Source organism: Rhinoraja longicauda, chromosome 9 (assembly GCF_053455715.1).
Source record: "Rhinoraja longicauda isolate Sanriku21f chromosome 9, sRhiLon1.1, whole genome shotgun sequence".
NCBI classification, from domain to species: domain Eukaryota; kingdom Metazoa; phylum Chordata; class Chondrichthyes; order Rajiformes; family Arhynchobatidae; genus Rhinoraja; species Rhinoraja longicauda.
The window spans coordinates 54,131,946-54,148,232 of NC_135961.1; the positions used below are offsets into that span (position 1 = coordinate 54,131,946).

At 43.1% G+C, this 16,287-nt stretch overlaps 1 protein-coding gene across 1 annotated transcript in view; it reads left to right on the plus strand.

Annotated features, from left to right (window-relative positions):
- mcm3 (minichromosome maintenance complex component 3) overlaps positions 1-16,287 on the plus strand; it is a 57,248-nt gene that overhangs the window by 27,354 nt on the left and 13,607 nt on the right. Inside the window, exon 11 of the mRNA XM_078405916.1 lies at positions 1,648-1,774. Within this exon, the coding sequence (XP_078262042.1) occupies positions 1,648-1,774 (127 nt within the window). The remainder of the gene's footprint in view (positions 1-1,647; positions 1,775-16,287) is intronic.

Genomic DNA, 16,287 nt, shown 5'->3' on the forward strand with positions numbered 1-16,287 from the left:
AATGATACATGCATGAGCATGGCCTTCATCCCCTCCAGGCCGTGCTGCCTTTTAATAATATCATAACTGGTTTTATTGTAACTTCTTCTTTGTGCCACTGCCTATTCTGGTAACTTTTCGGGTAGTGAATCTGTAGAATCATTGCCACAGATGGCTGTGGAGGCTGAGTCAAAGGATATTATTTTAGGTGGGGATTGATAAATTCTTGTGTAGGAAGGAACTGCCGATGCTGGTTTCAATCGAAGAGAAGATAGATACAAAATGCTTGAGTTTACTCCACTTAAAGTGCGAGTTATTGCACTTTAGGGAGTTGAATGTGGAGGAAAAGTAAGCAATTAATAACAAGACAGTTAACAGCATTGATGTACGGAGGGATCCAAGTCGGTAGCTCCCTGAAAGCAGCAGCATGAATGGATAGAGAGTAAAGAAGGCATATTGCCTTCATTGATCAAGGCATTGCAGATAAGAGCCAGGAAGTCATATTATACAGCTTTATAAAATTTGGTTAGGCTGTGTTTGGAGTATAATGCGCAGTTCTGGTCACCCCACTGCAGAAAGGATATGGAGGCATTGGAGAGTGTGCAGAAGAGGTTCATCAGAGTGCAGCCTGGATTAGAGGGTATTAAGAAAGGTTGGTCAAACTAGGATTGTTTTCTCTGGTGCATTGGTGGTTGAGGGGGGAACTATTAGAAGTTTTGTTTAAATTAAGTGAGACGTGGATAGGGTACGCAGTCAGAATCGCTTTCCCAGGATGGAAATGTCAAAGTTTCGCGGGCATGGCTTTAAGATCAGAGGGCCAAAGGTTAAAGGAGATGTGCAGGGCAAGTCCTTTTACACAGAGAATGGTGGGTGTCTGGAACACGCTGCCCGTGGTGTTTAAGAGGCTTTTAGATATACAATGGATATGGGGGGGGGAGGGGGGGGTGGGAATATGGATCAAGTGCAGGTAGAGGATATTAGCATAGTTGAGAGCCAAAGCTCCTATTCCTGTGATTTACTGCTCTATGTTCTATGGAAGAACACAATCAAGCTATACTTAAGTACAATAGGTAGCACAAGAAGAGTGTAGAAAATAGTATTATAGCTACAATGAGTGCAGATTAAAAGAATGATGACAGGCCGCAATGAGATTGATTGGCAGATCGGAACTACACCCTTAGTTTATGGGGGGACCATTCAGTAGTTTGATAACTACCTGTCGCTCCCGAATCCCTCTCCCGTATTGAATATTGTTCTTTTTTGGCTTCTTGCACTGATGTGTCAACAGCAACAGCATCACAGCATTTGAACTGAACACATTACAGTTCTCAGATGTCAACGTTGATGATCTGAAGTGGTCGCTAGCTTTTCTGTTTTAAAAATAGAGTATTGGCTGGTCCTGATGAAAAGTCATCAATCTGAAACATCACGCTTGTTTCTTTCTCTACCAGATGCTGCCTGACCAACCGGGTTTTTCAAACATTTTTTTTTTCCAGACTTCCGATTGTCTATAGTATTTTGTTTTCTGCCAATCAGTAACTGTGCCAGCTGGAGAGGGTGTGTGGGAATCTTTTGTGGGCGATGTGGAATTGTTTGTTATTGGTGGTGTTAGGACCCAAAGCTCTATTCTTGGCATCGCTGATCAGCAAATGTGATATCTGCTTTTAGCCTTGCCCCTGGGCAGTGCTGTTGACGTCCTAGCCACAGAGGATCCCGATGTCTTGCAGGATGAGGAACAGGAGCTCCAGATTTATGAAAAGCACGACAATCTTCTTCATGGAGCCAGGAGACGAAAGTAAGTCAGGCCATTTGCATGGGTGAGCGTAGAGAAATCGGTGGTCATAAAGTTCCGAGTGTCCATGTGCACTATCCAGTTAGGACCTAAAGATCTGCTAACTTACATAACTTGGACGTCAATTCTTCTCCCCACTGAACTCTCCCTTGTGCCTCCTATCCTGTGACTCCACTTGCACAGTCGTGTTGGTGTTCAATATACCTGTTGATAATATTGAAGCGGGAGCTATGAAAAATGTAGGCCTTTCATGCGGACTCCCTGTAATATGGTGTATTATGATCTGCCGCTGGATGTTGCATTTGGTATTGAGTCGGCTCACTCGGTTAAACATTGACCTCTTGTATTTGGGCCTGGTCGATAACACACAAAAACACGCGCAGTCCGTGTGGTTCCTTCTGCCTGCTCTTCCTTCACCACAAATTTACAATCTCCTATTTCCTGCTCCTCCTTTGTTTACAGCATGTCCTTTCTCTCAATTTTCAATGTGCCCAGCACTGTACATCACTGCCCTCGGAGGTAAAGAATTGTAAGATTCAAGCAACAGAGAAAATAGAAGAGGATTTTAAACTGAAATAGGATATGATTTTGGGGAAAGGTTTATTTTCCCCATGTATACATTGGAATTTAGACGGATGAGAGGGGATCTTATCGAAATATATAAGATTATAAGAATAAGGGGTAGGCCATTTAGAACGGAGATGAGGAAAAACTTTTTCAGTCGGAGAGTTGTAAATCTGTGGAATTCACTGCCTCGGAAGGCAGTGGAGGCCAAGTCTCTGAATGCATTCAAGAGAGAACTAGATAGAGCTGTTAAGGATAGCGGAGTCAGGGGGTATGGGGAGAAGGCAGGAACAGGGTACTGATTGAGAATGATCAGCCATGATCACATTGAATGGTGGTGCTGGCTCGAAGGGCCGAATGGCCTACTCCTGCACCTATTGTCTATTTTAATAAATGTTGTGTAATATTGGTGAGAATGAAGAAAGGTGAAATATCAGGAGCCCTTCATTAGCTACTCTTCTCTGAATGAAGGTTTGGGACTGGATGTTGATACTAAACATCTGGTCTTTATGAAGCTGCTATTAAAAAGGATTCTTGGCATGCATGAAAAGCTTTTCGCTATTCATCATGATGGATCTGATCTTGGACACATGCTTGGCAAGGGCAGAACTTGGAATGTTTGAGATCAGCTTAACGATGGGTGTGCAAATTAATTGGGGAATGTGTCTTTGAAACAAAAAGGGAAGTTTTGTATTGGTGGGGAGATGGGGTGGGTAATGAATGTTTGGTTGAACTTGGGCAGAGTGAACAATAAGCATGTGTGAGCAGACTTGAGTGGGAATGCCCATTCCCACAATGTATCTGGCTGCTTCGGCATAGGGAATCTATGGATTATTGAAGGTAGACACAAAATGCTGGAGTAACTCAGCAGGACAGGCAGCATCTCTGGAGAGAAGGAATGGTGACGTTTCGGGCCGAGACCCTTCTTCAGAGTGGGTAGGGCAGAGATAGAATGCAGTCGGAGACAGTAAGACTGGTGGGAGAATAGGGAAGGGAGAGGGGATGGAGGGAGAGGGAAAGTATTATTGAGTTGGGAATGGAATTGGGACTGCAGTGGTGGGGATAACAGGGTGTGGTGTTGAACATAAATGGCTTTTATTCAATGTTTCAATTATATTTTATCGTCACATGTACAGCGAACTGCTCTGCTTTGCATACAACCCAGTAAAGTCATATAGCAGACCTCGCCCACACAGCATCCAAGTGCCGCCACGTTTCTGGCGCCAACAAAGTTGCAAAAGTTCACCGAACAGTCCTGTCTTCAGACTGCTGCTGCACATGGCGGCAGGTGACCCCCCCTTCCGGGTCCCTCTTCGTTCTCGGCAGTCCCCCTTTCCTCCCATTTGTTTTGGGGTTAATCAGGATCCTCGCTGGTTGGGGTTCATTAGCTTTGGGAAAGTGGAAAGATGGGGGCAAAAGAGGATTTTTTTGGTGTATGACCTCCCTACTAGTTTTATATGAAACCTCTTTAGAAGCTGTAAGTATTTTAATAAAATGGATTGACAGTCTGAGCTGGTTTCATGGCTCACTTCAGGAATGTTGGCTGAATTTATTGAAGATGTTCACTTCCTGCATCTGCGGGCAGCAGCTCGCCAGAACTAGACCACCAGTTCTGGCGTTCATCAAGAGGAGAGCATATCTTTTGCTCTTTGTTGTGAGAATACAAAGGGTGAATTATTGCCTGTTTCCGGGAGATTTATGAATGTCCTGTTGTCAAGGTCTTGAGTTTCTAGTATTTGGATTTATCAAATAACTAGTCTGCCAGTTTAGTTTTGTTGATTTTATCAAGGCGGATGTTCAGAAGGTCTTTCGAAATGAATAATTATTTGTTACTTGTACATAGAACATAATATTATTATTCAAGAATTATTTCCTACTCGCCGCCTTGGATTTCTATCGGTTAATACTATCCCAGAGATCGTTATATTTTGTTTCCTTCAATAAGAATCAAGTTTTCTACCTAATGAAAATAATTTCCTCAAGAAATAACATTTAAGAAGACTGGGATCACAACATGTAAATAATTTTAAGATATTTATTTTTGATGTAAATATATAACAATAGTTATGTGTGTGTGTATATATATATATTATATATATATTATTAGTTTTATACCAAAACTAATACATACTCGCGGCTCCAGTATTCTGGCTAGCCTTGTAGTTGTTTATCTTTACGAGCAAGCAGCTTCTTCAGATCTCTCTCTTTGCTCTGAACATTCAGTATTTATACACATTATTTTCTTGCAGCTAGATTATTTTCTTTTTTATTTTCTTGCAGCTGGATTTTTCTTTTTTTATTTGCGGGTCAAGGCGTAGGAGTTTTATACAGCAGGTGCTGGTACAATGTACATGTTTCTTATGTCTGGCAGCAAGATGTTATTTCCTCCGGCTGATATTTTTTTTTCTTGCTACCAGATATTCTGGCTATTAGATGTTTGATTAATTGGCATTTGTCTATCAATTAAAATCATACTAATCCTTAGTAAAAGGCAAAAGATATGTTCAAGTGCTCAAAATCTTTGCATAGTCTTTCACGACTCCTGTCAGTTCCTTCATGGGAGCCACATGTTTTCCACCTTTTACCAAGGATAGGGTCTTCTACACTGCTGTTTCTAATGAAATTATGCTTTCTAGTGAACAAACCACAAGAAAGGGCAATGTACTGATACACCACAACTCTAGGTGCTTTCTAAAAATCAATGATTTTACCAGTTTGCCACAATTTGCAAAGTTCACTGAATAATTTTGTTTATTGTCACATGTATTGAGGCACAGTGAAAAGCTTTTTTGTTATGTGTTATCCAGTCAGTGGAAAGACTATACAAGATTACAATCAAACCATCTACAGTGTACAGATAAAGGATCAAGAGAATAACATTTAGTGCAAGATAAAGCCCAGTAAAGTTCGATTATAGATGGTCCGAGGGTCTCCGATGAGGTAGATGGTAGGTCAAGACTGCTATCTAGTGGGTGTTAGAATGGTTCAGTTGCCTGATAACAGCTGGTATGAAACTCTCCCTGAATCTGTGCTCATATAGAATTGATTTATATTCTCTCTCTACGTAAAGCCATGTAGGTTGGGTCAGCAATTATTGCTCATTGCCATTAGGATGGTGGGTGGTGAACTGCTACCTTAAATTGCAGTACAGAACGCCACAGGAGATCCTTTTTCCCTGTGGCTATCAAACTGTACAACCTCCCCTTCTGTCGGGAGGTAGACTGACTCTTGTATCTTGTGTTTTATGACTGTGGGCAGACCAATTTCTCTCCTGGGATAAATAAAGTTCTGTCGTATCGTAGATCACAGCAGACACAGGAGATTGTTGATGCTGGCATCTCAGCAAAAATCAAATTGCTGGCGAAACACAGTGGGCCAGGCAGCATCTGTGGTGGGGAAATAGGCAGTTGACATGTCAGGTCCTTACTTGACATGTCGTCTGTCCACTTCCTTCCCCAAATGTTGCCTGACCTGCTGAGTTCCTCCAATATTTTGTTTTTGAAGTATTGCTGTCCTCTGGTGAAAGTGCACGTAGGCAGGGGTTCACAGCATTTTGATGAGTCAGGATCATTTCGCTGAACACCTCCACTCAATCTGCCTTAACCTACCTATCTCCCGGTTGCTCAGCACTTTAACTCCCCCTCCCATTCCCAATCTGACCTTTCTGTCCTGGGCCTCCTCCATTGTCCGAGTGTGACCCAGCGCAAATTGGAGGAACAACACCTCATATTTCACTTGAGTAGCTTACACCCCAGTGGTATGAACATTGACTTCTCTAACTTCAAATATCCCTTGCTTTCCCTCTGTTCCCCCTCCCCCTTCCCAGTTCCCCCACCAGTCTTGCTGTTTCCAACTATATTCTTTCTCTGTCCCGCCCACTCCCCTGACATCAGTCTGAAGAAGGATCTCGACCCGAAACGTCACCCATTCCTTCTCTTCAGAGATGCTGCCTGTCCCGCTGAGTTACTCCAGCATTTTGTATCTACCTTCGAATTAAACCAGCACCTGCAGTTCTTTTCTACAAATTTTGGCCAAACGACTTGATTTAAAGTGGCAGTTCAACACCCACCATCTTAATGGCAGTGGGCAATCAATACTGACCCAACCTGTCTGGCCTTATCCACTAAGAGAATATAAATAATCATTCAAATGGATATCCAACAGATGGTGGGCTTGTATTCATGTGTACCACATGGCCCACCTGTCTCTATGACCGTCATGACGTGAGGATCACACTTGTCCTTTTGATTTAAAATAGTCCGTGTTTTATAAAGTATTTTTAATATTGGAAAATGGTTAGTTCCAAGGTGAATTAGGAATTTCCAAGCGTAATTTTCAAATTTGGTCATTGAGGCAGATTTTAAGGTGAGGAATTGAGGGAGAAATCAAGATATTTGTAGCAACATGGCCGAGGACGGGGTTACTAGTCCTGGCAACAAGTGAAGACATTGCGCAAATTGGCTAGAGTTGAAGTAATGGTGGAATGGAAGGATGAGTTGCTGAAATGGTGGGTGCAAAGATCTCTGTTCTAACCTTACAAAATGGGAGGCATGGAGAGCAGGCTTGTGAGATCCTGTAAGTATTGCTAAATGTTTAGAGACACAGAGATGCTGGTTTATGGAGGATCGGGTGTGAAGGGAGGCCGGGTCGAACTGCTCCAAAGGTGGCTTTTTTGTTTGTGTTCCTTGTAATCTGTTCTGTTTATAGGCTGAGATAAATTTAGAACGTTTTATGGTTTTATTGTGGGTCATTGCACAAGCTTCTTCATGTGAAGGGAGCTTGTGCTGGAAATTTGCAATAAAGCAAAATACGCCTGAGGAGCCCAGCAGATCAGACGGCATCTTTGGAATGAGAAATGATTAACACATCAAGTTGATGATCCTCCAGAACTGGAAAAGTGAGCAAACAGGTGTATTTTAAATTGTTGGGGATTGGGGAGTGGGGAGGGGAAACGAGAGAAAGCAGTGGGCATATCTTGCCTGGGCGGTGAGCAAGCATATCAAAGTGAAGCATATGTTGGCTAATTGGAGGGCGACGCAATGGCGCAGCAGTAGAGTTGCTGCCCTACAATGCCAAAGACCTGGGTTTGATCCTGACGGAGCTGTCTGTATGAAGTTTGTACATTCTCCCTGTGACCGTGTGGATTTTCTCCGGGTGCTCCGGTTTCCTCCCACATTCAAAAGACGTATGGGTTTGTAGGCGAATTGGCTTTGGTAAAATTGTAAATTGTCCCTAATGTAGGATAGTGTTTACATACGGGGTGATCACAACTCAGTGGGCCGAAAGGCCTGTTTCCGCTCTGTATCTCTAAAGTCTAAATTCTATATTTTTTTGTTTCTAACTCCTAGTACCATATCCTTCGGCCAGACACACTGCATTTCCCTTGTCAATCCCCTCAAGGTTTCTGTATAATGCAATCAACTAATCTCCCAATTGTTCTGAACTCCCGAGAGCATAGATTTTGTCTGCCTAACTCTCCTCAAAGTAACCCCATCATCTTTCTATCACAAATATCTTCTTCCTCAGACAATTTTCAGACGGTAATTATACAGACCAAGGCGGCAGTGGCAGATACAATTACATTAAAGACATTTGGGTTCCCAGCTAGTAAAGGGTCAGAGAGATGCAGGCTAAATGTGGGCAAGTGGGACGAGTTTAGTTAGGCATCTTGCTCGGCATGGGCAAGCTGTCTTTCTATGCTGCGTAACTCTCTAAAATCTCTGTGTGGCCTCGTCGGGTCCCTACATAGTTCGGGCAAGACATTGTTACGCTCGTAATTCAGTCACCTGGCAGTGTTTCTGATCTTTGCATTGTACTTTTGGCTTGCTTGCCAGAGGAAGCGGTGGGTTTTGCCTTGCAATTCTTGATAATCTTTGCGATCACCCAGATGACTGTACATTGTTGAATTGATGCATTCGAGCAGTTGCCCGACCCACAATCTACGTTGTCACTTCCAGTGAGGTACTGAATGCAAAGACAATGCAACGTTTGCTCTCTATCACAAAAGACATTAACCCGATACTGGACTATTGGTTGCTGCGTGCCTTGGCAATTTCCAGATATCACAGACCTCAAAGGATAAAGGGAGTGGGAAATAATATAGTCTTGTGTGAGATGATGAATTGATTGGTGCAGTGGCACAGCTGCTGCCTCACAGCTCCAGACACACGGGTTTAATCCTGACCTCGGGTGTTGTGTGTATGGAGTAGCGCATTCTCCCTGTGACTGCGTGGTTTCTCCCTGATATTCTGTAAAGCAAGACACTGGACTCGGGTGACAGTGGGAAACTGCTAAGCGATGACTATGTGGGAGGTTAGGCACCAATGAATCACTTGCTGGAACTGAATGATGTAATTGAGTTTGTTAGAGACACCTCACGAAGGAAAGTCCGTGACTTTCTGTGCTGGGGGCTTCTGTCCCTCTTTTCCCTCTGGTTCAGCCTGTTAGTCAAACTGTTCGACAGTCTGAATACTCCTGGGACACTGCCGAGAGCTGATTCATTGGGAAATCACACGCTGAATAATGAGGAATGACAGGTGTTAGTCCTAATCTATCCTTGTCAACTCTTGCAGTGAAGTCTCCATGGAGGACGATTATGTCTCCCTTGGGGGTGGTGATAAGTGCGTTGAGGCATTGAACTACAGTGCATTCAGAAAGTATTCAGACTCCTTCACTTTTTCCACATTTTGTTTCGTTACAGCAATTAAATTCATTTTTTTAATCATCAATCTACACACAATACCCCATAATAAGAAAGCTAAAACAGGTGTTTAGAATTTTTTGTAAAGTAATTAAAAAGAAAGAACTAAAATATCACATTTACATAAGTATTCAGACCCTCTGCTGTGACACTCAAAATTTAGCTTAGGTTCATCCTGTTTCCATTGATTATCCTTGAGATGTTTCTATAACTTGATTGGAGTCCATCCAGTGGTAAATTAAATTGATTGGACATGATTTGGAAAGGCACACACCTGTCTACAAAAGGTCCCACAGATGACAGTGCATGTCAGACCAAAAACCAAGCCATGAAGACGAAGGAATTTAGAAGATTGAGGGGGGATCTTATAGAAACTTACAAAATTCTTAAGGGGTTGGACAGGCTAGATGCAGGAAGATTGTTCCCGATGTTGGGGAAGTCCAGAACAAGGGGTCACAGTTTAAGGATAAGGAGGAAGTCATTTAGGACCGAGATGAGAAAGTTTTTTTTCACACAGAGTGGTGAATCTGTGGAATTCTCTGCCACAGAAGGTAGTTGAGGCCAGTTCATTGGCTATATTTAAGAGGGCCCTTGTGGCTAAAGGGATCAGGGGGAATGGAGAGAAGGCAGGTACGGGATACTGAGTTAGATGATCAGCCATGGTCATATTGAAGGCTCGAAGGGCCGAATGGCCTACTCCTGCACCTATTTTCTATGTTTCTATGAATTGTCGGAAGGCCTCAGACAGGATTGTGTTGAGACACAGATCTGTGGAAAGGTATAAAACAATTTCTGCAGCATTGCAGGTCCAGAAGAGCACAATGGCCTTCGTCATTCTTAAATGGAAGAACTTTGGAACCACCAGAACACTTCATAGAACTGGCCGCTCCGCCAAACTGAGCAATCGGGGGAGAAGGGCCTTGGTCAGGGAGGTGACCAAGAACCCGATGGTCAATCTGATTTGACCACCAAGAGGATTTGAGTTTAGGAGCAGGGAGATTCTGCTGCAGTTGTACAGGGCCTTGGTGAGACCGCACCTGGAGTACTGTGTGCAGTTTTGGTCTACTAACCTGAGGAAAGACGTTCTTGCCTTAGAGGGAGTACAGAGAAGGTTCACCAGATTGATCCCTGGGATGGCGGGACTTACATATGAGGAAAGACTAGATAGACTGGGCTTGTACTCGCTGGAATTTAGAAGACTGAGGGGGGATCTTATAGAAACATATAAAATTCTTAAGGGGTTGGAGAGGCTAGATGCGGGAAGATTGTTCCCGATGTTGGGGGAGTCCAGAACCAGGGGTCACAGCTTAAGGATAAGGTGGAAGTCTTTTAGATGAGAAAACATTTCTTCACACAGAGAGAGAGAGTGGTGAGTCTGTGGAATTCTCTGCCACAGAAGGTAGTTGAGGCCAGTTCATTGGCTATATTTAAGAGGGAGTTAGATGTGGCCCTTTTTTCTAAAGGGATCAGGGGGTATGGAGAGAAGGCAGGTACAGTCTACTGAGCTGAATGATCAGCCATGATCATATTGAATGGCGGTGCAGGCTCGAAGGGCCGAATGGCCTACTCCTGCACCTATTTTATATGTTTCTATGACAGAGCTCCAGAATTCCTCTGTGAAGATGGGAGAACCTTCCAGAAGGTCTGCAGCACTCCACCAATCAGGCCTTTATGGTAGAGTGGCCAGACGGAAGCCACTCCTCAGTAAAAGGCACATGATGCCCGCTTGGAGTTTGCCAAAAGGCACCTAAAGGACTCTCAGACTATGAGAAACAAGATTCTCTGGTTTGATGAAACCAAGATTGAAGTCTTTGGCCTGAATGCCAAGCTTCACATCTCATCACCTGGCCAATACCATTCCTACGGTGAAGCATGGTGGTGGCAGCATCATGCTGTGGGGATGTTTTTCAGCGGCAGGAACTGGAAGACTAGTCAGGATCGAGGGAAAGATGAACAGAGCAAAGTACAGAGAGATCCTTGATGAAAACCTGCTCCAGAGCATTCTGGACCTCAGACTGGGGCAGAGGTTCACCTTCCAACAGGACAACCACCCTAAGCACACAGCCAAGACAATGCTTTGTGCAAGTCTGTGAATGTCTTTGAGTGGCCCAGCCAGAGACCGACCGGACTTGAACCCGATCGAACATCTCTGGAGGGACCTGAAAATAGCTATGCATCGACGCTCCCCATCCAATCTGACAGAGCTTGAGAGGATCTGCAGAGAAGAATGTGAGAAATTACCCAAATACAGGTGTGCCAAGCTTGTAGTGTCATACCTAAGAAGACTTGAGGCTGTAATCGCTGCCAAAGGTGCCTCAGCAAAGTACTGAGTAAAGGGTCTGAATACTTATGTAAATGTGATATTTCAGTTCTTTCTTTTTAATTACTTTGCAAAAATTTCTAAACACCTATTTTCGTTTTTTGATTATGGGGGATTGTGTGTAGATTGATGATTTAAAAAAAAGAACTTAATCCATTTTAAAATTAGGCCTTAACGTAACAAAATGTGGAAAAAGTGAAGGGTTCTGAATACTTTCTGAAAGCACTGTGTACAACATGGATACATGCTCTTCAGCCCACCTTGTTCATGCCAGCCAAGTTGGTGTTCTGGGCTAGTCCCATTTGCCCACATGTGACCCATATCCCTCTGAGCCTTTCCAATCCATTTATCCGTCCAAATGTCTTTTGAAAGTCATAATTGTATCAGGTTCTATAGGTTTCTCTGAACACTCACATTTATATACACCCTGTAGGTTTAAAAAAATAGTTACTCATGCTACTGCTTTCCTTCACTGGCATTCTTCAGACAATGAAACAGTGACCTCACCCCTCTGGTTTGGCGTGGAGGTTGTGTTGGCACTGGAACATTGTGCCAAGGGTGCCAGTGAGGGCTCGTTGAGCTGGCTGGAGAAAGTAGTGTGCCCGCTCACCTCTGCACCATGCCTGGAACGGTGGCCATCAATCAGCATTCGCGTTTTTGAGAACCCATTCTGAGTACTGAGAGGCGTAGAAAAGGTGGACAGTCAGAATCTAGGGTTGGGATGTCAAAGTCCAGGGGTTATAGCTGTGGGGTTAGCAACGGAAGGCTTAAAGGAGATGTACAAGGCATGCTTTGTTTTATAGAATGGTGGGTGCCCGGAACCCGCTGCTAATAGTGATGGTGGAAGCAGCTATGGTAGCGGCGTTTAAGAGGCTTTTAGGTAGACACGTGAATATGCAGGGAATGGAGGGGTATGTCTTTACACAGAGGAGACTAGTTTACTTGGCATCATACTTGACACAGACATTGGTCGAAATGTGTTCATTTGCTCCGGTTGTATGTTCTGTAAAACCTTCATAGTCCCAGCCACCAATCTAACTCATCCAGTTTTTTTTAACTTTGATGCCAGATAATGCATAACTTATTTACTTTGTTTTGTGTGTTATCTGTCCATGTGCCTCTGATGCTGCTGCAAGAGTACTTATGCAGTTGACAATGAGCTCAACTTGACTTTGTTTTTTGACTTTGTTGTCAGCTTTAATAGCTGTTAGGAAAGAACTGCAGATGTTGGTTTAAATCGAAGGTGGACACAAAATGCTGGATTAACTCAGCGGGACAGGCAGCATCTCTGGAGAGAGGAATGGGTGACGTTTCAGTCTGAAGAAGGGACTCGATCTGAAACATCACCCATTCCTTCTCTCCAGAGATGCTGCCTGTCCTGCTGAGTTACTCCAGCATTTTGTGTCTACCTTTAATAACTGCTACCTGTTTATAGGACACATTTTGAAAATCCATACCTACTATATCTCCTGCATTCTTTATTCTCTTTGACTAGGCAGCTTGCCCTCAACAAAGTTTAGATTATATGTTGATTACAATCTGATAGAGATGGTGTGTGCTTACAATCTGATGGAAGTAGCAGACAGGGCGGCAGTGTGGCGCAGCGGTAGAATTGACGCCTTAAAGTGCTTACAGTGCCAGAGACCCAGATTCGATCTATACTACAGGTGCTGTCTGTACGGAGTTTGGACATTCTCCTCCTGCCGTCGTGGGCTTTCTCCGGGAGCTCTGGATTCTTCCCACATTCCAAAGACTTACAAATTGGCTTCAGTAAAAATTGTAAATTGACCCAAGTGTGCAGGATGGTGCTGTTGCACCGAGATCGCTAGTCGGCGCAGACTCAGTCAGTCGAAGGGACTGTTTAGGTGCTGTATCTCTAAACTAAAAATTTAAATGCCAAGTTGAAATTTGCCAACTTCTGAACCAACAAATGTTTTCACTCCTAGACTAAGTTTTTCACTTTCATTGCTGATAATCAAGATGTTTACTTTGAGATTCAACCTGTAATGTGATAGACACTCTGCTATAGTTTAGCCTGTAGCTATGTATATGTGTTTAATTTGGCTGGTCAGTAGATTAATTGGTCCATGTCCATGCTGGCAAATAAAAGCAACCATTTAGATTAGCCTCACTGCTCAGCTGTTGGTCCAGCCTATTTGAGGACTGATCTCGATGGTTTTGAGATGTGCATGTTGAATTGATTGCCAAAGGTGGAATGAGGTCTAACTACTTTTAGTGCTATTGACTCAAAATAAATGGTATCAGCAGTGGAATCTGAGCCACTGATCAAATGTGGTTAGATGTTAGCATAGTCTGCATCCACATGTACAGCAGCGCTCTTTATCAGATTGTAAATTGCTGAGCAGATAACCAAACATCCTCTGGACAACAGCAGAGTGAATCACTTCACATTGCTCCGGGCAGCAGGTTAGGCGGCAACTCAATGAGTTTTGACAGTTATTACTAAATTCTTCGGCTGAGTCACTTTCAGAGATTCAAAGCACATGGGAAAATCTCCAACATTCAAAAGGAATGATTTTAAATAGGTGCAACGTCTGGCAGTCACTGAAGTGAGGAGATGTAGGACAATATCAAATGATTATCAGCAAGGGGAAGTTGAGTACTAGATTAGAAGCGGACAGGAGGCGATTTGACCCTGTTCAAATCCTGCTCCACATCTCTTTATCTACATCCTGCAATTTTCTTTCACCAGTTCCTTTTGGAAGTGATCTGTTAAATCAACGTTTACTGCCCCATTAAACAGATATTTCCAAATAATAAATGTTTGGAGTTTCCCTATTCTTTTGTTTTATTTTCTGCCCTCTAACTGTCTTGGTATTGGAAACTCTCGATGTTCAATCAAAATTATTTCATTTTTTTCTTAGTCAAAAGATAACAAAATTGTGGTATGTATATTTGGGAGGCATTTGGGTCAAATGCAGGTGAATTGAACTAGCGCAGTTGGCCATCTTGCTCACAGAAGAATGGGGCCAAAGGGGTGTTTCAGTGCTCAATGGTGGACACTAAGTGTACAAGCCTAAACGTGTAACTGGCAAAGAGTCACAGGAGTAGGAATTGGATTAAAATGAAAGGAAAATTTTAAAGTGGGGAAGATGCATAATGTCAGATTTAGAATTGTATTGGGGTCAGGGAACATATGCATATTGGGTCAGGGATGGGCATTAAAAATATTCCTTGATACAAATGTTCAGGATGAACAGGGAAGGCAGGTGAGGAAGAGAGGTAGCAGTATTGTTTAAAGAGACTGGCAGGGCTAGAGTGAGAGGATGCAGAAGAGTCAAAGGTGATCCGTTAGAACTCTGGAACAAAAGAGGGAACATGATCTGCCATGATCACATTGAATGGCGGTGCTGGCTTGAGGGGCCGAGTGGCCTTCTCCTGCACCTATTTTCTATTGTCTATTGTCTATGACTCAATGTTGGGTTTTTGTCAGATCACCCAAGAAGTTTGAGATGGTGGATGTTAGAGAGATTTCAGATGGGAAGCTTCAATCCTAAAATAGAGTGGGATAATGATGGTGTATGGGGCAAATGGTTTTTCAATGAGTATCGGGCAGTTTTCTTGAGCAGAGTTTTTTGTTCAATGATAAAAAGAGTATTTCTGGATCTGGTCCTGAGTAGAGAGGTAGGTCAACAGCATTAGGTTTCTGTTGGGAAAGAGTAATTATAACATAAGATTTAGCTTAACAATAGAAGGAACGACCCAATTTAACAATCTTATGTTGCAGCTTTTGAAAACTTTGGTTAGAATGCGTTATGTTATAAGTACTCTTTCCCAACAGAAGCCTAACGCATTTGGTTGTCCCACTTCAGGAAGGACATGGAGTGTTTAAAGCGGGTCCAGAAAAGGTTTATCAGGATGCTGCATGGATTAAAGGGCATTTTAGCTACAAGAAGAGGTTGGGCAAACTTTGGTTGTCTTCTCTGGAGGCTAAGAGAAGTTTATAAACATTCTGAGAAGTAACAAAACAGGCATGTGAATTTTCTGTATTTCCGCGCATTTTTAAAATCCATTTTCCACGCTTTTTGCATGATTTCCGCGTTTTTAATCGTTTACCAACGGAGAAATCGGATCGAAAAAAAGAAAGGGAAAAAAAGAAAATAAGCAATGTATAGACTTGTAATGAACACTAGGGTTCTGCTAGAGGCTGCTAGAGACCTGCGAGAATCCCCCGCGCCCTGGAAGTCTCCCCGAAAATGTGGCACCTAGGCTGGGCAAGGCAGCCAATCTCAACCTCATCGAGACTTCCACGGCTGATTGGTGGGTTGGATTCGCAACCTGCGGCCGGGGCTCTGGAACTCCAGCCCAGATGGGCCAGCACATCTATCCCCATAGCCGACTTCCTTGGCCGGCTGGATAAACCAGCAAAGCTCTGGAACCAAGAGTGCCGGAAAATCAGTGGTGGAACTGTAATGAGTAAATATTAAATTTAAGTGCAAGATTATATAACCAAATTAATTAAGACAGGCAGAAAATATAAAACAGAGCAGAAAATCCAATTACTCCCTTTTTGGGCTGATTATCGATTAATGTGCGAATTTACTTAAATGTTATTAGGTAAACAGCGACATATTCACTTTATTTTGTAATGACTGTTTTTATTTTGAAAAGAGGCTTGAAACTGGTAATTTTGTATGTAAATTTCCCAATTTTTTTACCCCCGCTGTACGCCTCGCGCAAACGCTCAGCTCTTTTCCTCTTTTTTACCTCGCTCACATGCCTGAACAAAAGGGTAGACAGTCAGAACCTTTTTCTGAGGGTGGAATTGCCAAATCTCTATAGGGCATGATTAAGGTAAGAGGAGGAAAGTTTAAAGGATGCCTAAAGGGTCAGTTTCTTGCATAGAAAAATGCTAGGACTGGAGTGTGCTGCTATAGGTAGTTGATCTGATAGTGGTGTTTGCGGGGCTTT